Here is a 27,929-nt window from a genome sequence, read left to right on the forward strand (position 1 = left end):
GAGGGAAACCAACGTTTTTTTCAGACTATAAATTTGTTTCAAATAATTTTCAATGCTATGATTAATTTATGTTTGTTTTGGTTAAATTAGTTTTACTAGTAAAAAGCCACTGACAAACTGGTTTCTGTTGGGATTCAAGGCAGTGGTATTTATAAAAACTAACTTTTTGTAGATTTTTCTTCCTGTAGCAAAAACCTCAGACTTTTTCCAAGAAACGAACACTCCACAAAGGTATAGACCCATTTATTAACAAGTCCTAAACACCCTCTACACTATGCCCCAAATGTTTCACAAAATTTTTCGTGAAACACAGAGATATTTCGTGAAACATTTCGCAAAGCCATTCTCGAAATACTTTCAGGAGCAATCTCAGCCCAAGTAGTATTTTAGAAACAAAATAGAAACAAAATCTCTGCTGAGAAACATTGTTTCGTCATATTTGTGATACATATGTTTTTTAACATAAATATATCGCTATTTTGTTTCGAAAATTTTACCAAAATATGGTTTCGCTACATAAGCTATAACAATAAAGATCTTAGTGTCACAAATTTTTCGAAACTTTTAAGAAACGGATGTGGCTCACATTTCCAGATTTCGTACCCGTTTTTTGCCTAAAAATTGTCCATATTTTATTTCATATTCTGTCAAATATGAGAACATAACCTTACTTTATTGTTTGGATTTTGTTCTGCAGTTTTTGCATTTAAACATACTTCAAGTTTTTATAGTACTATAATTAAAAAAGCAGGAAGAAGGACATAATATTATAGTGTGTACAAATACAGATATTTTTCTTATGCGATTTTGTAATTATTTATTATATGCATTACAGAGATGATTTGTTTTAGGAATAAATGTAATAACAGCCACTACTCATACCCAAATGTGAAAAATGTTACCAGCAAACGTTTTTTTTCCTTTTTTTTTTCCACAATGGAATACATATTTTTATGTTTTAATTATGTTATAATAAGTAAATAAAAATGTTTTAATTATTTTCACCAGAAGTTTTGATTGGCGTTGACAGATGACATTGGACTGAAATATTTTGAAAACAAGGTTTCCGTTTATTGTCGATTCATTTTCAAAACACGAGTTTCTCTCATTTTAGACACAAATATGATATAATGTAGATGATTTGTGTATAAAATAATGAATTAAAATTCCTCCATGTTGAATAGTGAGAGCGTTGTTAACTAAAAATATATGTTTTATCGGCTGTTAAGCTTTTAAACTCATAAGAACGCGTTCTACTTACATTGATTTATATATTTTTATTTTTAGAACTATGATATAAAAATAAAAATAAAAATCTTCAAACAAAAATATCTTGTAGCAACAAATAATGATATATAGAAGGGGCATTAAAAATTTATATGAAAGTACATTATTAAATTAAACGATGAATTTGCTTTTGCCAGACATTTTTTGTGCGAGAAAACCTTAAAACAAAGATTTTAACACAAAAAAATTATGGCGGAAGTCGACATCGTTGACGGTTGTTTTCATTTTGAAATCCACACACAGACATAGACTATTTTAGTTTGGTATTTTGTTCCTTCACATTTAGAAACAGTGGCTACTGAAACAAACTTACAGTGATTTGCCATTTCTTTCCGTGAGGTGGTAAAGTACTTTATTTAAAAAATTTAGTATAAATTTTTTCATTAAAACATTTTAACAATATTTGTCATTCTTGATGATTTTTGGGAGATATTCTAGAAGCTACGCATCGAGATATTACACCCACGAGATATCAAAAGGGCGAACACATTACCAAGCAGTCACAATCCTCAATTTTGTTATAGAGATGTAAGTTTTCAATTCCTCCTGGACCACGCAGAAAACGAATATCGATTTGAAATATCGAGAGCGTAAAAAAGAGCATTCAATTACCAAAGGGACACGATGGTCAAGAGACCGGTTTAGATTGTAGTGGATGGGATGACGAATCCAAGGAAATCGAACTTCTTTTATTACTAGAGTGACAACTTTCAGAGTGAATTTGATGCGTGGGTGTCGACAATCCCATGTAGGAGTATACAGGGTGGTCCTAATTGTATTCGGGAAACTTAGGCAGCATATTCTACCGATAAAAATAGGTAAAAAAGTTCGTGTAAATTTATGTATGTTTACAGATAGAAAACTGTGATGGACTGCCCAGAAGCACTGTCCTTGCTGCGTCAAGGCGAGGCCACTCTGTGCTGTGTGCCAGGCCACAGCAATGCAGTGGGCAACTAGGAAACGGACAAACTGACCAAAGAGGGGACCAGGGAAGACGCCGTGGCAGATGACCCATCACTTATGACGATCAATACTCTGAAGGAAGCTATACGAACTATCATCAAGGCAAAGCAGCAAGAGAGGTGGCAGCACCGTAAGGACTGCGCTACAGAACTTGCGTATAGCCGCACCGTGCAACTCTCCAACTTTCAACAAAGTTCCGATGGCGGTCGAAGTCTCATTTCACAAAGAACATTTTCCAATTATGCCCGCCAAATTTAAATCTTGGGTTATTTTCTTGTCTTTTATTATAAACTTGTAACTTTCGAGAGTAAATTCTTAAGCAATCGTAGCATAATTTAACCTAAATTTCAAAAATAAAACTAACAAATTATAATAATATATAACAGTTCTACAGAAAAATCGGTCCAGTATTTCCCGTGCAATCTATAAACAAAAAAACTTGCCCCAGAGATTAGCCAAAGCAACCAAAATACGCCTACAGCCTTTTTTGCTCGCTATTATCGACATCTCTAAATAAATAATAAAAAATAAAAATAGCTGTAAAAAAATTGAAAAAGTTCTACTTATCTATCGGGGGATCGATCCTAAGACCCGTTGCTCCCGAATTACTTTGTTCAGCCGTTCCAATACGCATGCGCCGCACCGAAACTGCGATTGAAAAGTTGGAGAGTTGCACGGTCCGGCTAGACACAAATGCGCTACAGATCGAAGACTGTGGCTAGTGGTAGATAGCAAAAAGACAAAACAACTACTAGAGCACAAAAAGTATCTAGTACGCATAATTGTAGGTGTGGTCACTGGAAACTGCTCCAAGGGGGTAAACCTCGTGAGATGGAAGATTTCCAACAACGACTACTGCAGAGAATGCGGAGAGGAAGAACCATAGAGCCTGCTGTGCCACTGTCCGGCACAGGAAAACTGTAGCTTTAAAACTTTAGGGTACGGTTTTTTGGAGGAACTAGAGGAAGCAGCAGAAGCCAACATCAGCAACATCGGGAACTTTGCAAAGACCAGGAAGTGCTTTAACGCAAATAAAGAATGCGAGGAAGGTTTAGTACACAATAATACAGGGGTATCGCGTGGGCCCAAGGCCTCCGAGTTAGGGCAACCCCAGCAACCTAACCTAGCCTAACCTAAAACAAGTTAAATTATAAAACGATACGAGAATTAGATACTATCATTATTAACACTTTTTCAATGAGAGGTAATTTTAAGAGAAATATATCTTTAGAGTGTTAAACTAACTGTAGTATTGTCCGGTTTATTCATTATTAGAATAAACTATTTTCGCAAATCATTATACCCAAACATAAATTAATTGAAAATAATAATGTAATATGTTGGCTTGTTGTTGAAGTTTACCTCCATTTTATGCCTAAAAACAATTATTATTACAATTTTAAGAGTTTATTCTTTATAATAACGTTCTTATCTAATGGTGATGTTTTAAAAATACCTTTTTTAATTTAGTAAATTTCTCTTCCAGTGACGTAAAACTTTTTTTTTCAAGGAACAGATTCTAATTCTTTCTTCACAAAAAATATAATATATTAAATTTCATATTTAGACAGTTGCAATGTTATCAAAATACAGTATCTCTAGTTACATTTAAAACCCATAGGGCTCAAAATAATTGGCACAACCTTCCGTCTCTGGCACACATAAAATATCATCTTTTATTTACATACACTTTTTGTACAGTATTTGACACCATAGCGTCTGACTTTTCTTGAAAGTTATCACGCTATCAATAAAAACACTTCACGGTCTATCTATCTTCAAGTACCGTTGGTAATAGAATGTTCTTTTTTAACTTCTTCAATAGTCGCTATTGATATTCGTTTTTCATTCGCATCCAATGGAAATTTAAAACTTAATTCTCTATCGCAAAATAATGGGCTATGGTTGTTCTCGAATATATTTTCTCCTTCCATAGCTAGTTTGTCTTCGTGTGTATAATACCTCGCAGCGTGTCTTCTTGAATAGCATACTGCACCTATCACAGCAAGAATAGTAAGAAGAAACAGACAAACTGACATGCTGGCAGCTATTATACGCATTCTTCCATCACCGGCTACCAAGAAAAAGTCTGGATCTCCAGTGCTGTAACTAGCAGCCGAGCACCAAGTTAACTCGCTTTTTACTATAGTTCCCAACGTTTTTCCTTTGACAGTGTAAGGAGATACGCAAATCAGTTCGCTGAATGTGGCACTTCTATTGGCTCGTTCTAACAAAGGCACGATAAAGCAAATATCACAAGACCAGGGGTTCTTTTGAAGATTCAAGTACTTCAAGTCGTCCAGCTTCTTCATGTCGTTCTCGTCAATTCCTCTAATTCTATTGTTAGAGACGTCAAGTTCCTTTAAGGAGTAAGGAAAGTATTCAGTATTAAGCAGAGAAATGTAGTTGTTACTCAAATCTAAGACTCTTAAATTTGGAGGATATATTTCTATTTTCGTATCCATAATTTCACACTTTGAGAGTTTAAGTTCTTTCAAGTTCTCCATCGAAGCTAACTCCTTCAAAGTATGTAACTTCATCTGATTTCCGCTCAAATTTAACATCTCCAAACTACTACTAACAGCTCCAAATGCCCCTTCGTGAACTTTCTCTAATTTATTAAAACTTAAGTCGATGTCAGTCAAATTATATAGTTCAACGAAGGCATTGGCTGAGATTTTGGTGATGTGGTTGCGGGCCAAGTTGATCTTTTTTAGCGCTGCCTGGTTAAGGAAAATATTGTCGTGTAAAACAGTCAACTGGTTACCGTCTAGCTTAAGTACTTTTAAGTTAATCAGATCTTTTAAGTTGTCGGTGTGGATTAGTTTGATTTCGTTGTCACCCAAGTCTAAATAGGACAGATATGGAAGCAGGCTGAAAATTTCTTTGTTGATTTTCTCTAAGGCACATCCTCGGCATTCCAAGTGGCGAAGTTCCTGAAACAAATAAAAACTTCGTTAATAGTGGGTTAAATTATTTTATAAGCTTAAGCAGTTATTTTTGAAACAACTATTTCAATCATTATTGATCGCTTCGTAATTCTTAAATATATATTTTATTTTTTATATCATCGTTATAATTTTAGTGTCTTGCTATTTTGAAAATGTCATATAATTTATTATTGCCTCTGCATTTTGACAGTGAAATTAGATTTGGTATTGAATTGCACACAGAACAGAAACAAAAGAATGTTTTAAATTTAAATAAAAATGTCTTTGTAATATACATCAATCTTCAATGTCAACTTTAATTCATATTAAACTAGAACAAGGAAAATTATATACTTTCACAGTAAAATTAAAATGTATAATGAAAATGGAATGGATTTATTATATTCATGTAAACTTTTTCTAATATGTGTCACTATGAAATTACACTGAGGTTTTTAAGTAAATTAAGTTGCTGGAAACTTAATTTTAAAAATTATTAATTCTAATAAAATGTACATAATAATGAAATGAGTAGTTTCAATTTTAATTAAAGAAAAATATATGCTGGAAATCATCTTTGGTCCATTATAAAACTGAAATCTGTAGCATAGTCCCTAAATACACAGAGTGTTCCGAAAGAACTCCATATCAGAGTTTCCATTTGGGGTTTACAGTTTACTTGATTATAAAATTAATAAAGACGTCTTTCAAGACACAGTTTTAGAAGGATCTTAGTTAATAATATGGATGCCGCCACTATATCTAATGATAAACACCTATAAGTTAAGAAGAAAATGTAAACATATTTAAAGTAAAAATAGACATTAAATATCGATTAAGCATTTGAAAAGCCGCTTAACAAAACATGAAGTGGAATAAAGTTTCATTCATTTATGATAAAAAAATACCGGATTTTGCATTTAAGATGTCGGAGAAAAGCATTACATCTGGAATCGAAAGCATTACATCTCATTGAGAGAGAAAAGCATTACATCTCATAGAGTTAGAATTTTAGCCTATTTAAGTATAATTAATTTTGAATCAAAATTAGCATACACTATCAAAAACACCTCCACTTAAAAAGCAATAAGAAATTGAGATTTTATACAGGGCGAGTCTTAAATAAGTGCAAATATTTTTATATTGTATATTTCGATCCCAGAAACACGAAAATTCTTTGCGCAATTTTTTTTTAATTTGGAAATTTTTGAAAAAAACATTTGAATTTTTTTTTACTACTTTTTAGTGAAAAACATAATTTCTTGATAATATGGCAATACAGATAGTAGATTAAATTTACAAGAAAAAAAAATCAAAAAAGATCCAGTGGTTCTCAAAATATAAAGATTTTTTTTTTATTTTCAAAGTAAAATAAGGTTATTTTGGACTTATTTGAAAAACGGAACAGAGAAAATATGGTTCTGTTATCGAGATCTACCAGCCTTGAAAATATTTGCACTTATTTAAGACTCACCCTGTATGATGTTCATGAAGCAAAGTCATTCCATCCGTTCATGAATTATAAATAAACTCACCAGCAAAAAAACGGGCCACTAAAAACTAGTTCTAATTTCAAAGTTGGATTTCTCGCGAACCACTCATTAGAATTTGATTTTTTTTTTAAATTGTAAATTAATTCCTTCTTAATGGATGCTACGTCAGAAATTTTTATTCCGAATTTATTTTGAGCATATACAGGGCACAACAATAAGACGAAGTTTTTTGCCCGAACTTTGTAACACCGTCTAGAGTGCAGCAGCTCCAGTAGCTATTGCTAAATCAAATCACATTGTAGCCTCATTTGTGAGCATTTTGTTTTTTTAGTCACGACATTATCTCTCTTTTTATTGGATATACGCTGCTTTAAATCGAACATCTCGGAAAAATGCTTTGCAGGCAGAAAGTTTTATGTATAAATAATCAACGACATACATAGGCGAAAACGGATTTATGAGTATTTACAATATGAGAACAACGGTTGTCAAATTAAAAAATGCAATTATCTGTGACGGATGTTGCTCGTATTGTGGCTTTAATTGAGGATGGCCGAAGTCAACGTTATGTGTCCGATACCCTGGGCATACCTCGAACAACAGTCCAGGATGCCTGGAATCGGTATATGGAACCGGGAAATTTCACCAGGCGAGTGGGTTCCGGAAGAAAACGGAAGACAAATGCAATTGACGACCGCTTTATTGTCCTGAATACTTTACGAAATCGTAGAATTACAGCGTTTCAAAATCAACATCTGCTACAAGCCGTGCGTAGAACTCAAGTCAGTGAGAGGACAATCCAACGAAGACTAAAAGAAAACAGCTTGTCTGCAAGGATGCCTGCTACAGGACCTCAGCTACTTCCAACACATCGTCGAGCACTTCTTCAGTTTGCGCGTTTACATGTGAATTGGTTTGGTCGTGGTTTTGCCTGCAAAGCTTTTTTCTAAGACGTTCATTTTAAAGCAGCATATCACCAATACAAACAGAGATAATGTCGTGATTAAAAAAACAAAATGTTAACAAAAAATGAGGCTACAATGTGATTTGGCAATTGTTATTTACCAATAACTACTACAACTGCTGCACCCTACAGGGTGTCACAAAGTTCGAGCAAAAAATTCGTCTTATTGTTGTGCCCTGTATATGCTCAAAATAAATTCGGAATAAAAATTTCTGACGTAGCATCCGTTAAGAAGGAATTAATTTACAATTAAAAAAAAACATCAAAATCTAATGAGTGGTTCGCGAGAAATCCAACTCTGAAATTGGGACTAGTTTTTAGTGGCCGGTTTTTTTTGCCAGTGAGTGTAGTAACTAACCCGACTTACTTTTATTTCCCACATTATGATTTAAAAAATAGAAGGGAAAATTTAAAATAAAAGTTATGAAGATGTATGATAAATAAAATCATATGGAGCTTTCATAAAACACAAAGTTATCCTAAATATATTAAATGCCCCTAAAACAGTTTTCTTTAAACAATACAAACAACTAAACAATAAACATTTCAAAATAAAAATGACCCGTTTATATCCGTCTTTCCAAGACCTCGTCTACAAAGACCTCGTCCCGAAACACAAAGTCGAAAGAAAATCGAAAAGAAATTACCTGAACGTCCCGGAAAACCTCCGGATTAAGTTCCCGCAAATTGTTTCCGCTCAGCTTCAGCACTTTTAACTTTCCAATTTCCAGGAAAATCCTGTTCGCCAGTTCCCGGATTCGATTGCGTTGTATCGACAGCACCTTCAATTCATGCAGATAGCGGAAAGTGCCGCTAGGCAACGACTGGATCCGGTTGTCGTCCAGATACAGTTCCTTCAGTTTGTCCAGACCGCGAAAATTGTGATCCAGAGGCTGGGTAATGTTGTTCTGTGACAAATTTAGCACATCCAACTTCGTCAGGCCGAAGAAGAAGTGCATGCCGAGTTGGGGAATGTTGCTTTTCGTCACGTGGATCTCTTCCAGCTTGGTGTACCTCTGGAAAGCTGGCGACATGGTGAGCAGGTTGGTGTTGTCGTCGGGGGCGGTTATTTTGATGATTTCTGTGTCGTAACCGAACCCGTTAAGGTCTAGGGGGCCTGTGAGGCCTCCATCTTTGCAAAGAACTACTCGGCGTCCTTTTATGTCTAGGTAGCAGGAACATTTCGTTGGACATGAGGAGTAGGCGTTTACTGAGAGCACCAGTAGTAGGACAAGGCTGTAGAACATTATTCTGAAACAAAAAAAAATAAATTTAGGAACATGTTCAACATGTTCAACATGTTATGTTAAACAATATAAATAGATAAATTTGAAAACATTTTTTGCATGTTTCCCTAATGTTCACATAAGTATTCTTTAGATAGAACTGATAGAAGTTAGCAAGGGAGTAACCATCATGATTTATCTAAAAGAAAAAATAATCTGAATCAACAATAAAGGAAATTGAATAAACACACACACACACATATACAAACATTAATTTAAAAATAATAATTGACTATTATTGACTATATTATTTTAAAATAAAAACGCACCGTCTCACATTTAAGTAGAATAATTAACGTATTTTGTACAGGGTGTCCCATTTTAGTTGAAATCATACGGTATCTCGTTATTCGTGGATGCAGTTTGCAAATGGAAGAGTGCAGTTTGCAAACCTGTCGCACTTTTTAGTCAAACGGAAGATGCCGTAAACAAATTTTTGCATAACCCTCCTCATTTCTGAGCTACAGGGCTTTTTGAAAATTTTACAATTTGGGACACACCCCATATCTCTGTTATTGTTAAAGGTATCGAGAAGGTAAAACTTATTATTGTAGAACTTTTTACAGTGGCGTAGTCTGATTACGACAAGAATATTTTTGAAGATATGAACTAAAGTTATGTTTTCTTAAATGAAACAGCCTATATATTTAAAAATTATATGATCTGGCTTGCCATAAGCGTCTCAAAAATATCTATCACTATATTTATTTTCAGTATTTAGAGCAATATTTAAAAAAGTTTATTAAAAGATCGTATTTATTAGTAGGCCAAGATTGATATAAAAGAAATTAAAGAATTATTAAAAGTATACTGTTATCTGTCTTTTGCTTTATTTCGGAGCCACTTATAAATTCTTTTGTATATTAGGGAAACTTAACTCTCTACCGCTATTTGTAAATCTTGGAAGCTATCGTACCAGAACTTTTATATATTCATTCGTCAAAATTTACGTGAAATATACTTTCAGCAAGATGGGGCTCCCTCTCACAACTTTGAAATATTAAAATGTTGTTAAATTATTATTTCTCAAATCAATGAATCGGAACCAATGGATTCATGTGATGATCTTCCTGATTCCCGGATTTGTCCGTTCGCGATTTCTGATTCTGGGAATTTTTAAAATATGAAATATATCGTGGCAACTACGACAATGTTGAACACCTGGAAAATACTTTAATGCAAGCTAATATTGCAAGTTTTTAGATATTTGCAAACCCATCCCTTTATAATAAATTCCGTTATAAAAAAATATATTCAGTGGTAACAATTCAAAAGTAAAATATATCAATCCCAAATAAAATTTTAATATGTGTATGACTATTTTAGTAAATACCATTTTGATTTTTTTGTTATTTATCACGGCCTACTAATAAGAAAATGATATATTTTAAATATTGAAATAAATATAGAGTGATATATGTTTTTGGAAAGCTCATAGCAAGACGGATCATGTAATTTATAAATATACAGGGTGTTATACAGGTTATATTTGAAAAAGCGTAACTTTAATTCATATTTTCAAATATATTTTTTTCGAAAAACAGACTACGCCACTTTTTTTCTGCGTAAAAATTTCTACAAGAATCCGTTTTCACCTTTTCGATATCATCCATAATAACGACGATACGGGGCTGTCCTAAATTGCAAATTTTGTTTACAGCATCTTCCGTTTGACAAAAAAGTAAGAAAAGTTTGTGTAAGCCGCATCCTCCTATAATTACTAATAACGGAGATACCGTATGATTTCAAGTAAAATGGGACATCCTGTACTTCCAGGTTAAAAAGAAATATAAAAATCTAAAATAATTATTGAATTAAATCACTTTTCACTGCTTTCACCGTCCATTTATTTAACTAGTAAATTCGAATTCATCCTTTCAAACGGCCCTCCCTTCAACTTGATTAAAGCAAACATTGACATTTCTTGTGTGATTCGCTCTTTTCCTCTTACCTCTTTGAACTATCCTTCTCTCTCTTTCCATCTCTCTTCATTTAATTTTCCTTGATAGAAAAGTAGGAACAGATTTTATGGTAAACAGCAAAGAAGAAAACTTGCAAAAGCAAAACTGAACCAGCTCTGCTGTCGCATTTCCAGGAGTTCATATAATCGTGTTTGTTGTAAGTTTCGATAAATTAAAATGGATGCGGAACGAAGTTTTCCAGATAAAATGAAGTTGTCTTTTGGTTTTAAAGGATTTTAGCTGGAAATTATTTTAAATGAATGAATGCATTTTACGTAGGAAAGATATCAAACTGTTAGAATAGTTCTTGTATTAATCTTCAGAGAACAGAATCTCTAAATCTGGAGTTGCGGTATAAATAAATATTTTAGTAAAATAAACAGAAATGCAAATTGCTAAAGGTATGGCAAATTATACAATAAGACATCAAAATAAAATTTTCAGACTTATATGAATACCACCAAATTTAGAAAACCTATAGTTTTCATAATTTATAAATGTGTGATTACCATTTCTTCTTTATGTTTAAACTAACCCAGTTAATTAGAAGCCAGCAAATGGGAAATGAAATAAAAGACTTATTATTCAAAATTTCAGGATTATAAAAATTAATATTTTAAAAACTTTTTATACAGGGTGGTCCGAACTGTTTTCCGAAAACTTCAGCGGCATATTCTGCACATTAAAATAAGTAAAAAAGTTCGTATAAATGTATGTTCTAAAATTCTTAGTTTCGGAGATGCAGGGTGTAGAAGTTTCATTTTTATCTCGATTTTTTCCAAATAATTTCTGAAGTAACGTCAATATTTGGATGAAAATTGAGTGTCTGAGAGTTTTTTCACATGAGAAATTTGATTTTGATGTCAATATGACTCCTACTTGTATAGGGCGCCACCTACATATTTTTAACTGGTTTAAAGAGTAATAACTTTTCGTCCTTCGACATATATAAAACTACTGAGTAGACGAATATACATTTACAAAGTTTTTTACGTTGAAAAGGTCTCTTGGTAAAAATCGTTACGAGTAATGGTTCTCGAGATATTTGGAATCAAAATTATCAATACCTGTAATCATTGACATAAATTAAATATGTTGACTAAATACATAGTTATTAGAATGAAATCATACATTTGAAATATGTTTGTGTCAAAAGTTCAACAGAGACTGTTTTATCATCATTTTTTCGCAGAAAATTTTATGATTAATTTTAAAAAAATCAGTCAAGTAGCTATGTACTCAACGCAACGTGTTTATTTTTTGTCAATAATGACATGTATTGACTATTCCCATTCTAAATATTTTGAGAACGGTTACTAGTAGCGATTTTTACCAAAATACATTTTTTACGTAAAAAGTCACGGGGATGTATATTTTTTCACTCAGAGTAGTTTTATACAAGTGCGGACAAAAAGTTATTACTCTTCAAAACAGTTAAAACACATGTAGGTGGCGCCCCCTACAAATCGGGGTCATATTGACATCAAAATCAAATTTCTCATGTCAAGAAACTCCCAGACAATTTTCATCCAAATATTGACGTTACTTCAGAAATTATTTGGAAAGAATCGAAATAAAAATGAAATTTCAACACCCTGTATCTCCGAAACTAAGGAAACTAAGGATTTTATGACATACATTTATACGATCTTTTTTACTTATTTTTATCTGCAGAATATGCTGGCGCAGTTTCCGGAATACAGTTCGGACCACGCCGTATATTTCAACAATCCAACACTCCCTATTCATTATATTTGTAAAACTGAAAACTTCAAAAGAAAATTGTAACTAAATGAAATAAACTTAAGTGTTTTGAAAAAATAAATGTAAATGCAAAAATGTGGCAAGTGTGTTTCTTCTTTGGGTATACCCAAGGGATTCGTTATAGTACCAAAATACCCAAGGGATTTCTTGAATGAAAGGTGCCCGGTGGCGCATGGCGTAGAGATACAGGCTCTCGTCTACCAATCTCAAGGTAGTAGGTTCGAATCCCACACGCGGCATTTCATCAGCCGAATATTTTTAATTAAAATAAAAATAGTTTGGGTACCTAGGTCGACTCAGCCTTAAATGAGTACTTGGGATTCACAATCCTGAGGTAATAATGGGCGGTTGAAGCGTAGTGCTAACCACATTACATTCCTTGTATACCGAACGGCTCTAGTATGGCAAGCTGTACCTTGCTACTCCCAAGGCGTCAAACGCTATATACTGGAGCTATTATTATTATTATTTCTTGAATGAAAATACTAAGTATGCATCTAATTTAAAAAATAATATTCACATATTTTCTGCTTAGGAACTTGGATAAACTGTCCTGTAATTTATAAAAATATAATTCCAGATTAATATAATATACAAGGTGCTACAAATTCGAGGTACGAGCATTGGTATCTCGGTAACCGTAATAGATACGAACATGGTTAAATTGGAGCAAAGCTGCGCTTTGGGATGTTCACCAAGATGCAATCAAAAAAGGATTGCTGAGTTTTTGGAAAAAACGTTTTTTTTTGAAAATCAGTTTTATTTTTTCCTGTCCTTACTTTTTAAAAACGCAAAATACTAATTGCACATTCTCATAGCCACTTTATTAGGGCTATCTGATAGTATTTTTAGATTTTCAAATTAGCTGATAATTTTTGTGAGATACAGAGGCCGAGTGATTTTTTTTTAAATACGGACCTGCATTTTTTATTTCAGGTTTTGAAAGAACTCGGTCTCCTGAGTACAACGATATGCCACGCTTTATACTTTTTTTGTTCCGGACATTTGATTTGAACATAATTTATTTAAATTAGTTTCAAGTCCGGCTCTGTTTTTTTTTTAAATATTTAATCTATTCATCGTTCCAATATTGATAAGCCTTCAAACTTAACAATGACGTGGGGTAAAACATTGAATACGGAAAATCAAATGCAATAAAAAAAATTGACATGAATATTAATTTTTCAACATTTACAGTAAAGAGTACAAAATGCAGTATACAAAAAGTAACGATAAGAAAAAATAAAATTTATTTTCCAAAAAATAGTTTTTTCTCCAAAAAACTCAGCAATCCTTGAAATTTTTAAAACTTTTTTGATGGCATCTTGGTGAACATCCCAAGGCGCAACTTTATCCCAATCTAACCATCTTCGTATCTATTACGGTTTCCGAGATACCAATGCTCATAACCCGAATTTGTAGCACCCTGTATAAAAAGCTAAAATAATTTAATACAGATAATTTCCCCAATTCTTTTTCAACGTCCATTCATCTACTTTGTAAATTAGAATTCATCCATTTAAAACGCTCTCTCCTTAGCTTGATTAAAGCAAACATTGACATTTCTTGTGTAACTTGCTCTTTTCCTTATTCCTCCTATATCTGTATATATACTTCTCTTTTTGTTCATCCCTCTTAATTTAATGTTCATTTATAGAAAAGTAAGAGATTGTATGGTAAAAAGCAGAAAAGAAAAATTGCAAAAGAAAACTGAAACAACCGTCTCTTTTTAAAGGGTTCATATAATCATGTCTAAGTAAGTTTCGATAAATTAAAATGGATGCTGAAGGAAGTTTTCTAGCTAAAATGAAGTTGTCTTATGGTTTTAGAAAACTTTTGCAAATTGTTTTAAAGGGGCGAATGCTTTTTGGAAGTAAGTTATCAAACTGTTAAAATAGTGGTTTAGAAAAACAATGTTCATAATTTATAACTGTATGATACACATTTTCTTCAATTCACTATTAAAATACAAAAATAATAACTTAATAAACTAAAATTGTTCAGGGAGCGTAATAATAAGCAAGTACTTAACTACTTCTTTTACAGTATGCTTTCTGAAAAAAAGTTAGACGAAATAAAATATTCTGGAAAACAATTTTTAATTTTGCTCCAACTTCAAATTTGTTTAATTCAGTTTAAGTATCATCTAATTATATTTAAAGAAAGAAATAATGAACGAAGAAAATATTAAATTAATTTAAATTCTCAAACTGTCGTTGATTGTCTCAGAAGCTCTACGAATTTTCAAATTAACTACTAGCTTTTATACTTAATTTAACAGACTAAGCAATTATAAAATAAAGAAATAACTTGAAATTTTCTCGAATTATTAGAATAAAAATAAAATATAAACAAAAGAAAATTGCGATTATATACACTATTCGACGCGTATTATCCTGTATATTGTGATATTTTTACTTCCAACGGTTAAAATAAGGGTAAATTTATTGATTTATCTCATCTAAATCTTACCGCTTTTAAAATATGTACAATTTTAAAATGCAATAACAATTTTAGTGTTTCATCTCTCTAGCAATTTTTTAAGTTTTTAAAACCAAATATGCACTGAATTTTTTCATTTAATAATTATTCACTTGCAGTCATAAAAGCATATTCTTGTCTAAAAAATAATTCTAAATAATATTAGCTTTAAATGGGAATAATTTTTACGTTTAATTTAAATGGAATACCTTCACCTTTTTTTATTAATCTCTTCATGTTTTCATTGAAAATGCATAAGTATATTTATAATTCACTAACTTTATTAATTCCTATTTATCAAGTTCTACACCGTATAATACACACATGGAAAATTTAATTATCGTTATTTAGAAGAATCATTAATCAATACAATTAAACAGTTAGTGAACATAACTAACTATTTATTTTTATTTTTAGTTTTTAGGTTTTTAACAGAACGTCAACGGTTTTTATAGACGTACTAGCGTGTACCGGCGACTTCGTTCGCGTCGAATTAATCATTTGTAATGGTGGTGATAAAGCAAAGCAAGAATTTCCATTAACATACAAACTGGATAAATTTTTTTCATATTTATGTCAGCATGAGAAAAAACAATATGGCGATATTATTATATAACTTGGTAATATTTGTGGGGTCTCGTTGGAATTTCACTTTCGAAAAATCCGTTTGCCAAAAATAAGCTTTTTATATCAAGCAGTTTAAGCAGAATCGTGGTTAAGAAATTATCCGACTTTTTGGAACACCCTGTATGATTTTTTAAAAAAATTCAAAATATGTAAAAAACCAAATAAATTATGCTTGTCCAAGCGTTTTCCCGAAAGACTAACCGTTTTTTAAGAGTTTTTCCGAAAAATTCACCAGTCACCAAAAATATTTTAATATTTGAGGGATAGTTTCATCCCCTTAGAATTCGAGTTTCAAAAAATCCCTTCTTATCGAACCTCTACACCCTAAAGTCAATCTGTTTTCCAAAAATCAGCTTTTTTACGTCAAGCGCTTTCAGCAGGATCGTGATTTATCAATGACCATATTTTTCGAAACACCCTGTATACATTTTTAAAAAATCTTAAAATATGTAAATAAACAAAATAAAATATACGTGTTTAAGCGTTTTTTCGGAAACTTGATCGTTTTTTAAATAAAAAATATTGTAATATTTGAGGGGTGGTTTCACCCTCTTGGAACTGGAATTTCGAAAAATCCCTTCTTATCGAACCTCTACACCCTAGAATCAACCTGTATGCCAATATTGAGCTTCTTACGTTGAGTGGTTTGAGCAGGATCGTGATTAATCAGTATGTCAGTCACTTAAGGATTTTATATATTAATATAGATCTGTATGAAAAAAAAACTAAAGTGTTCTCGAATAGTTGCATTTACATAGTTTAAATAGTTTTTTTCTTTGTTCTTTGTGTTTTTTTGCTTCGGACGACGGAAGGAGATATAATTCCCGAAACGCTAAGCATTTTTTGTCCGTTTTGCAAATTTGTTTATTAGTAAACCACTGCTTACAATTAGTCTCCGTTGGGTTAACGCAGCAGTGTTTACAAAACATAACTATTTTATTTTGTAGATTTTCTTGCAGTGGCAAAATACCCATAGGACTTTTTTGAAGAGATAAATCCGCCCCAGAGGTATAGACATTTTTAAACAGTTAGTTTGTGAATACAAAAATTCGGACAATAATTAAATATTCCCCTTTTACCATTATCTAACTAACTTTCTTATTTCTAATTCCAGGTCCAGACCAAGGAGACAAAAAATAAACACGATTTTAGACAAAAACAAGACAAACTTGTCACGAAAAATGGAGACTTCTGACAAGACAATCTTGAGACAAATTGTTCACACCGCAATGACAAAAGTACAGCAAAGTCAAAAGTTTAGTTGTTACTAATGAGTTTTGTTAACAATGTGTGATTTCACCGGTCTCCCACTGTTGGCAGTACACGCCATCCGTACTGCAATGACAACTTTTCGCAAAATATACAAACAACCTAAGTAACAAAATTCGGACTTCCGACTAGTTTTGACTACGCGCAACGTTGAAATTGGTACTTTTCCCTACCCTATGCATACTCAAACCTCAAATTACGTAGCCAAAACGTCGCTACGACGTTGTACTTAAACAGTTGTATATTTTGACCCTTAACAACGTTGGTAAAAGTTGTAGGGCGCAACGTTGTTAGAAGTTGGCTTTTATACCATTGTCATTACGTCGTCAGCAGGCATGTTTATTGTACTACAGAATAACAAACGTAGTACAACGTTGTGCAACGTACTTTTAAATTAAAAGTGTAAGTACATGCTAACTACAACGTAATAAAACGTTTCATTAAACGACCCAAAGCAACTTCAAAATTATAACCAATTACTACGTTAGATTACGGCGACGAGCGCGACGATATCGATTTTTGTTGTGGAAGCAGAACTATCTACACCTAACCTCAAAAAATTCTGTACTGTACTGTCACAGAGCAATTGGTTATGTCTTTTTTCTGTTGTACTTGCTGTGTAAAGCGAAAAGAAGATAGAGAAGAGAAACAAGTATATAAATACTCTACAACTTTTTATAGAAAAAGGAAAGAGTATTTAGAAGAAAGTCAGCGAGCAAGTCAGTGTCCGAAAAATGAAGTGGAAATAACGAGTTTGGGTTCGTCATCCACATCCTCGCAATCATGTATCGAAGGAACGTCCACTTCAATTTTGAAAAATAATAGTGCTACTTGTGGTAGCTTATTATCAATGGATACTCTAGAAATAAATAACAGTACACCTGAAGCCCATACAACAAAGGAATACTATGAGAATAATGATCCTCCAGAAGAGCAGCCAACTGAAGTTCAGTTTCAGCATAAATTGAAGAGAATATTAGATTTTAATTTTCAAATGAGTGGTAAAATCAACAATACTTCCTGTACGCCTTTTTTTAACAATAAATAAATAGAAATACTGATCTAATGTCAGCGATATTATTAACGAGTATGTGACCACCACCACCAAAGGATGACCCAGCTTTCTTTTTTATTTTACTGTTCCTAGGTAAAAAAGAGCACTGTAGGAAGGAATTTTATTATTTACCTCCTAGATGTCGGTAGGGTTCAGAGGTCCTATTTCGTCAAAGCAGGTGTCAATTTTTGAACCAAAGGTTGACATAGGTGACCCAAAGGTTGGTTACCGCACCTTATGCACTATATTGGTATTTTAAAGGGTGCCTTAGGCGACTCCGCCATTTTAATACGATTTATCTTTTCGTGCGTTGTGGACGAATCGAATAAAATATGAAAAACCACAAAATACTGCGAATTTCGTTAAAAACTGTATCTGTTATCTAATTTTCCTGATAGATTTCGTATATTTGTCTCAAAATTAAAAAAAAAGTTAGGTAATCAAGTAAACTATAATTTTAAAATTAAAACTGGGAAATAAAAAAGGGGTTTTGCCATATTTCGAAGTATCATGGTCACTTTCAACAGTAAACTAATCTTCGTTGATGAATTTCGATTGCCGACATCTCAAAACTTTGCAGATTTGTCGAAGTTAAATTCACCTAGTTATTTCTTAATGGAACATAATATATTCCATTTCTAATTCATACATCATCAGCCATCACCAATTGCATTGTTTTCGTTTCCCCATGGTTGAATATAGTAATATTTGACGACGAATATTTTTACCTCTAACCTCAAAATATCGCGAATCGGCACGAAAAACAACTTTTAGCACACGACGTACTACGTCGCCTCAAGCAACGTCGACGGCGACGTTGTAGCGACCCTAAAAACATCCACCATTTTGGTGCAAATATGGGTCGCTTCGACATTGTCCGGCAACGTTGGGTTGCTCCTGGCGACATTGTGATTACGTTGAACAACGTAATTTTGCTATTTGGGAAAACATAGACACTTTGATCTTTACCGACTCGAGACGGGACATTGAAAAGTCTCGAAATGAGACAAAAATGTCGCAGAAATGTATTGGATTTGTCACAACTTTGTCGTAAAACATGAATGTTTCTGTCTTGTCACTGTTTTGTCTGCTTGGTCTGGACCCGGAATAACATACGAACTAACAATATCAGCAATAATAGTGTCTGTACTTTTTCATAATTTATTAGTTGGTTTAGAAAAATTTTAAATGTGAAAATTCCATGGGTGTATAGAAATTATGCTATATCATTCAAGAAGTGCTGATAAGAAAAAACCTCAAATAAGAAAAAAGTATAACAGAAAATGATCACCCCTATTAAATTGACTTCGACGAAGTTTAGTAAAGAGCAATCCACTCTTACTCGAATGTATAAAACTGTTTCTCGCCACAACGTACTTTAAGGACTTTTAAGCATTTTTACCAACGCTGTTGTACCTGAAATGTGCCCTAGTTAAATGAGTGTAGGGCCATAAACCGCCGTAGAAATGTCGAAAGCACCAGAAATTCATAATGTTCCGGAACAAGAATAATAAAGTTTCAAATGCATTTAAATTTACCAGATGAATTCCAACTTTTATTGTTGCGAACTCTTGTGTAGGGTCATCTAACTGGAAACTTAATCAACTAAATATTTTACTAGGCATTATGGTTGTCGGTAAAATTTTCACGAGTTTACAACAAAATATGTAAATAATGTTATAAAAAAACTCAAAATTTAAGTAGGATGCAGTCAATAATCACCACATAGGCTAATAAAACTACTTTTTCAAATTTGTCAAGCTTTCGAGAATTTTATTCCCATCATCAGGACAGTTTGACTGAGTCAATTAGCAAAAAAAGCATCCTCTGCAGAAAAGGGCCTTAAAACTAGCATCATATGACATTGGAATGCAAGGACATTTCCTTTATAAAATATTAAAATACATATCCAACGACATTACTTTTCTTCTATCTATAGACTCAGAGTCACTGTTTGATCGAGCTCGAAACAACAATGTAGAAATTAGTTTAGTAAATTAAAAAAAAATTGTGTTTTGTGTTAAAGTAATAATAGTGAGTTAAGTAATGTCGTTTGATATGCATTTTAATATTTTATAAAGGAAATGTCCTTATATTCCAATGTCATATGATGCTAGTTTTAAGGCCCTTTTGTGCCGAGGATGTTTTTTTGCTAATTGACTCAGTCAAACTGTCCTGATAATGGGAATAAAATTCTCGAAAACTTGACAAATTTAAAAAAGTAGTTTTATTAGCCTATGTGGTGATTATTGACTGCATCCTCACTTAAATTTTGAGTTTTTTTCTTAACTTAGTCAGTCACGACTAACCTGCTATTTTTTGATAATGTTATATATATAAAAATATATATTTTTTTTTCAAACGTCACAAAAGTAATAATTTTTGCGACGTGATTGACAATATAAAATGGTTATTTTTGTATCTAGTGTGCGAAGTGCTACATTGGTGATCGATACTTGAATTTTTTAACGAGGCGTAGCCGTGTTGAAAAATTAGTCGAGATCACCAAAGTAGTTCGCGAACGAGTTGCAAACCACATTCTCTTCTACAAACATTAAAATCGGGATATCCCCAAAAAGTATTATTATCTATCAACAATAAAATTCAAATATCAAATAAAATTATTGAGTATACCGGGATCAAGTACCTCTACATCAAAATTGGATATCCCAAAACCCCCATATCTCAAGCAAAATCAGAACTATCTAGTTTGGGATTAAATATTGGTTCGTGTACTGGTTGCACTATTAATGTTAATATTGTAAATAATAACTAGAATATGCATTAGTGTTAAGTTTGATATTTGTTATTTGTTTATTCTTGAATATTTCGAAATAAATAATTAGTTATGATTTAGTTCTTCATTCTCCAAAAATCAAAATTCCAAAAACCCATATAATTTACATGCAGTGCGCGAAATAGGCATTTCGCGCATTACTTCGCGCACCGTGTCATGGTAACGTAGGAAAATGAAAAAAGTGTCACTTCGCACATTGCTATCAATTCGCAAACCTTGTCATTTTTTGACGTTTGTAGAAAAAAGTCATTTTAACGCCTAGGCATAAACGTAAAGCACTTTTACGCCTAAGCAAAAAAGTACAAAAATATATTTTATTAAACTGACATAAAGTGTCACATTCAAAAAGCGTAACCATAGTTTCTCGATATTTAATTACATACAAGGTATGACTTTTAAATATTTTTATATTATTTGGAACGTTTGAAATTGTTTAAAAAATTATTTGTGGCGTTTGAAAAAAACAGCATGTTCTATCGAAGTTAAAATTACTCTTTGTGCCTAATAAAACAATGTACTATTATTATTTTTCTTTTTTTAATTTATGTTTTACGTTTTTTAATGTATGTTTTACTGTAAAGTAAATATTATTGTATAGTCCTGATGCTGATGAAGGTCACATATTGACCCTAAAGTCGACATGTTACCAAATGATTGACTTCTAAGTTCTAAGTTACAAAAAAGAAATATACTAAATATAGTTATTTCAAAAATATTATTATTAAATAAAACAGTAGGTATAAGATAATATATAAAAAAAAATAAAAAGCTGATAATAAAATTTAACCTCTATGTTATTAAAATAATAAAATAGCAAACAAATTTCTTGCAGTAGAGGTATATAATAAAATTATATAAGGGTTCTTGCCACTTAACTGCTAATATAGAAATTTAATTCTACGCTGTGTTTGTCATAATGCGGATCAACCTGCTCTCACTACCGGTTTCGGAGCCCTACTCCATCATCAGGTGAGCTTGGGAGATCCACAAAATGACAACCACAGCGCAGGAGATAGTTAATTCCCGACTTGTCGGAAAGTATCAGTTAGATATTAAGTCCCGAACGGCTTGCGTGCAATGGTAGTACTTTCGTACCACCGATGCGCAACTATCGATAGTAAAGGATGGTAAACGGCTTTTTTCAGGCAAGCCAAATTATAAAATAGAAATAGAAAACAAATTTCTTGCAGTAGAGGTATATAATAAAATTATATAAGGGTTCTTCTTAAATTTGTTTTCTATTTCTATTTTATAATTTGGCTTGCCTGAAAAAAAAAGCCTTTTACCATCCTTTTACTATCGATAGTTGCGCCTCGGTGGTACGAAAATACTACCATTGCACGCAGGCCGCTATCTCCCGTTCGGGACTTAATATCTAACCGATACTTTCCGACAAGTCGGAATTAACTATCTCTGCGCTGTGGTTGTCATTTTGTGGATCTCCTAAGCTCACCTGATGATGGAGTAGGGCTCCGAAACCGGTAGTGAGAGCAGGTTGATCCGCATTATGACAAACACAGCGTAGAATTGAATTTCTATATTAGCAGTTAAGTGGCAAGAACCCTTATATAATTTTATAAAATAATAAAGAAACGTCTATCAAATCAAAAGATTATACACAAAGTTCTACCAAAAATGTATACTGACTTAAAATAGACTTAGGACTAGCAATGCATAAAATATTTTAATCACAGACTCTACAAATACTTTACAAGAAACATAACGCCTCTCTAGAAAATATTTGCATGGCATACCAAATTAGGATTTACTGCTACTACGAAACAAATCAATGTATGTTGGTTAGTCTATTTTTTATACATATCTATGGCTTGAATTAACACCTATATTTGGTGCGATTCGAACCTCCGGAGTCTCAACATTTCTGAAACTAAAGCTTTGTCGTATATAAACTCGCTGCAGCATTTTGTATTTAACAACACCACCATAGATGTTGTAAAATCTATAAAATTCTTAGGGCTTGTTGTAAATAATTCCCTAAAATGGGACATGCATATCGAAACATGCTTTGTCGAAAAAATTAAGCTCTGCCTGTTTTGCATTAAGATCTGTTTCTAAGGATCTTAACTTGTCAGTGGCTAGAACTGTTTATTATGCACTTTTTGAGTCGCACCTAAGATATGCCCTTCCATTCTGGGGTACGTCTTGGGCGACTCAATTTGACCGCATTTTCAAGCTCCAGAAGAGAGCTGTTCGATATTCAGTGGGACTAAACAGCAGAACTCATTGCCAGGACTTTTTTAAAAAATTAAGAATATTAACTCTTCCTTCCTTATTTATATTTGAACCTAATACGTAAGCATGTATTAGCTTCTCAAGAAAGGTCACTCTCACACTTATCCGCTGAGGAACGCGGAGCAAGATCTTTATCTACCTACCCCACGCTCAGAGTTAGTTAAAAGTTCAATATTATACAACTCGAAAAAATGCACAATCACCTGCCTTTTGAAATCAAATCCATAACATGATTTTCTTCATTTTGCAAAGCATTGAAATCTTATTTACTAGACAAGAAATTCTACGCCGTAAATGACTTATATTTTGATAATCGAATTTGATCTTATAAACACTGGTCTAATATTTGATATAACTATATTTAGTATAAACTTACTAAATATTTTTGAATCTTATTTTTATTTTTTTATTCTTTAACATTGTAAACATTTATAAATGTTTATTTTAAACAATAAGACTGACAATGTAATTTGTATACTTGTTTTGTATTCCCTTTTGTTTATTTACTTTACCTTTGCCTATAAAATGTAAAATCTTTTGACAATAAAGGCATTTATTTATTTACATTTTTTTGATAAATAATAAAATAAAATCTTAATTAATATATTAAACATTATTGTTTTTTAACCATTTAACAAACCTATATAGAAATTAATTACACGAGAACACCATTTGAAGCTTATAGAATGTTACTGAGTTAAAGAGAAAAGAAAATATCAAACTCAAGGTGAATTTATAACGCGAGGCTCCCAAAATTACTTGTAGCGCTGAAAATGTTTCAACGCGAAAATAAAGCCCTTTTCACTCGCGGCACGTATAAATGAATGTCACTGGAGAATTCCAGATATTTTATATGCGAGCGACTCTCCAATTCGGGTCTTAGTTAGCTCAAAAATCTCGTCGCTTTCGATTGCCTCTATTTAAATGAATAAAGCGAGGACATTTTCTTTAAATAAATACTGTCTTGTCAAAAAAGTTTGATTCAAATTTCTAGGGTTAAATTTCCGCATTTCTATAAAGCTTCGTTCATAGAAACTAATACATAAAAAACTCTAAGAGCAGATCTCAAAAACAAGCCAGGATTACTACCAAAAATACATCTTAAATTTCTTGTTCGTGTCAGAGACATCTGCACAACAAGCCATAAAAAGTATAACTATAAAGGAATTAGAAAGCCAAGAGAAGAGAATTTCCCATTTTCTGAACGTGTCAGATTAAATTCCATTTTGTGACAGATAAACAAAAACGTTAAGTGGATAGGAAGCGAAAAATTATTTTAGATTAACTTTAGCAATTAATTCATTTAATAATGGGTAGCTAAAATATAAACAAATAAAAAAGGAAGTACTATATGAATGAAAAACAATACAGTTTATATACCGTATGATCGAATAAAAACGGCGTCCAGTTGGCTTGGAAATAACGATCGATGACATTTCCCATATAAATTTACATATGAAATGACAGCGATCTTCATTTCATAGCCATCGCTGACGCCGTTTTTATTCGATCATACGGTATAATTAGCTGCCTAGCATGCCTAACACTGAAGTGAAATGAGTGTTTCTTGTCGGTTTTGTGGTACGGATGACTGATTGACTGAATGATCTAAAATTATTAAGTTCAATCTATTTGACACTTGTTGCCATAAGTTCTCTATATTTTTGTTTGAATTTAATTACCTCTTATTTAATTTTAGATTTAATAATAATCTAAATACATAATATACAGGGTGAGTCTTAAATAAGTGCAAATATTTTCAGAGGTGGTATATTTCGACCCCAGGAACACGTCTATGAGTTTTTTTTGCAAAAAGAAGATGTTGAAAATCGTGCATTTTCTATTAAATTTCCCTGTATATTTATCGAATACTTTTTGGAACTGCCTGTTAACCGCAAATTTTCCCACGGTATAATTTCTTAGTCTCTAATATTACCGTAGTTACGGCTTTTTTTCTATGGTTACGGCACTAAAAGGGATGCAAATACAGAAAAATTCCGGTGGCTCTCAAAATTTGTTCAAAAAAAATCATTTTTTTCTAAATTTTCAAACTTAAATAACTCGGTTAATTTGGGCTTATCTGAAAAATGGTAAAGAGAAAATATGTTTCTTTTATCGAGATCTACCAGTCCTGAAAATATTTTCATTTATTTAAGACTCACCCTGCATAATAATAAAAATCGACTTAGAATGACATTTGGAAACCAACCTCCTAACCTCAGTTTCGTTCTAGTTTGTTTTGATTTATATGTTGATCAATAATCTAGTTTTATTTTTATTTTTCTTATTTAAAATGGAGCAGTTAAAAGTTAACACACAAATATCAAAAAATACTAAAATATCTGTTTAATAATCTATCTACCTATAACAAAACTATTATAGATAGAGTAGAGATCCGAACCCTAAAATAGCTTGGCCATTGAGACGAACCGCCTATTTAAAAATAAACATATTTCTATAAATTCAAAACATTCATTTTTAAGACAATCTGTATACATAAATAAAATTATTGATTTTTTAAAATTATTATTCAATTATTTAATTACTATTCGCAAACTAGGGAGAGGGAAATCAGACAAATAACAGGCGATAATAGATGTTAAGTAATAGCTTTTAGACTACCAGTCGAGACGCATTGGTGTTATTTTGAGCTTGTATATTTTGGTCATTGTGACAAAGGTTATTAAAAGTAATGCAAATGTTTTCTGCAATATTTAACTAATGTTAACTAAAGCATATACTTCATTTTTCTGTTGTAATATTCTGTGCCAAAGCTTTTCCTTATTTATTTGATTTGACAAAGGTATTATATTATAGCGTGTGTATATGTATTTAATGGATTCGATTTACGCTATAAATAGGACGAAATTATGAATATATCGCTTGAGAAACACACTAGTCGTTCAAGGGTAATAGACAAACCGACCAAAAAAGCGTAAAGTCGGTAGTGGTAGCACGCGCACAACTACAGCTCTAGATGATCGATATATCAGAATCAACGCTTTGCGGGACGAATCGGCATTAGGAGGTTCGAGTCCAGAATGCAAGTGTATTAACAGCTCGTAAATACACAAAATGTAACTGTAAATATGACATTAAGACAATAGTCATCAAAGCAACCTCGTCACATTAAAAAATAACATCAAAAGTTAATGATAAAAAAAATTGCAAATTATTGGAGGGCAAATTTAAAAGGCTTTGCGAAGGCAAACGTGAAGCAGCGGCAGCTGTATTCTTCAGTAACAGACAGTCAGTGTCTAATCAAATCCCGTATTGTATATAAATATGAAAAATAAACAGCCAAAAAAGAGAAAATGGAGTAATGATATTAGTTTCATTGTAGAAATATGTACATTTTGATGAAGCTTGATAACTTTTATATTTAATTTTGGTTGAAGTGAAAGTTTTCCCACACAGAAAATCCCTAAAAGATGTTTAATTAGTTTCTAAATCAAATTTCCAGTCAAGATAAGACTCTCTTAACTTGCGTCACCCCCGAACTTCAAACTCGGCAGAAAGTTTAAATATAAAATTATATATTTACTAACTTTCCGGCATTTTATCAGCCCCAAATAAAATTTCCTGTCGAGAAGAATTTAAATATATCGAAAGAAAATTTGTTTGGAATATTTGCGAATATTGTTGTCACAGCCTTGGAAATTTTATGGAAAGCAAATAAATGTTTGATGTTTTTTTAAGGTGGCTTCATAAAAATAAATATTTTCGTAAATTTACGTTTTAAGGTAGGTTCGATAAAATGGGCTATGAGTTTTATTCCCGAAGCTTCAGAAATCAAGATAAATCAGCCATACTTGATCTTGATCCTCCGACTTATTGCCTATAACAACTAAACAAGAAAGGCAACGGCCCAGCTACGCCGAAACACCGGTTGCCATTAGAACACCGAAGTTAAGAGACGTAAGGCGATACTAGTTGATGGACGGGTGATCGGTTCGAAACTCTGAATCGTGCTGTTGTCCAAGGCAAAAGTGTAAAATCTATTGACACACACTGCTCATTCACGCAGCGAGCCGGTTCGAGGCCGGATGACATCGGATATCTCGTGAATAAGAGTCGATTTAGACACTTGCCAAGTCAGTAGGCCATTGACCATGATATGGCCCAGGACCGCGGTTCGGATTCCGCGTAAACAAAGTAGGCCCCGTCCAGATTAGCCCTGGCAGCAAAAAGGAGACGTTTACTTGAAATCTTTACTTTACTTTACTATACAAGAATAATATACAAGGTATTCAAAAGTTGTCTAAAAATGTGCTACAATACGGATATAGTATAATCCTTTATCTTTAATTTCCTTCTTCATTTGTGTAAAATACCTAGCCAGTTTAACATAAAACGTTAAATGCCAAACGCTTATTTTGCTATTTTTTCGGATTAGTGAAATGGACTCTTAAGATCAAATATTATATACATATTATTATATAATATATTACAATTATGTATTTATTAATAATGCAAGCAAAGAAAATATAGTTTTTATGTTAATAAAAAGGACTTTAGCAGATCGTAGCCTAAATGCAAACTAAGCTGTTGTCTAATAAAAATTATGTTATTTGGTAGAATTAAAATTTTATTTAGGCAAATGCAACTTTATTTAAATTCCTCGTGTTTACTTGGGAATCTCATTTCGACTTTTAACAGCATTGTTCTCTGTATATGTAACTCCTGTTCTTTCTAGCCATTTCCTACAAGCAATGAAAAGCAAATATTCTCTTTAAATGAAAATTCATAGCGAGTTCTTAAAAGACATGTAAATTGGCACTCTAAATTCCTTTTTGTACT

At 32.3% G+C, this 27,929-nt stretch overlaps 1 protein-coding gene across 2 annotated transcripts in view; it reads right to left on the bottom strand.

The window, feature by feature from the left end:
* Positions 1-3,210: 3,210 nt before the first annotated feature.
* LOC115877466 (toll-like receptor 7) overlaps positions 3,211-27,929 on the bottom strand; it is a 250,597-nt gene continuing 225,878 nt past the window's right edge. For both annotated transcript variants that reach the window (XM_030893620.1, XM_030893619.1), the window contains 2 exons: positions 8,285-8,888; positions 3,211-5,186 (listed from right to left, as the gene is read on the bottom strand). In XM_030893620.1, coding sequence (XP_030749480.1) covers positions 4,029-5,186; positions 8,285-8,884 — 1,758 coding nt within the window. In that variant the 5' untranslated portion in view covers positions 8,885-8,888 and the 3' untranslated portion in view covers positions 3,211-4,028. The remainder of the gene's footprint in view (positions 5,187-8,284; positions 8,889-27,929) is intronic.

The sequence above is a fragment of the Sitophilus oryzae genome, unplaced genomic scaffold (assembly GCF_002938485.1).
Source record: "Sitophilus oryzae breed Bouriz unplaced genomic scaffold, Soryzae_2.0 scaffold_1494_pilon_pilon, whole genome shotgun sequence".
Lineage (NCBI taxonomy): Eukaryota > Metazoa > Arthropoda > Insecta > Coleoptera > Curculionidae > Sitophilus > Sitophilus oryzae.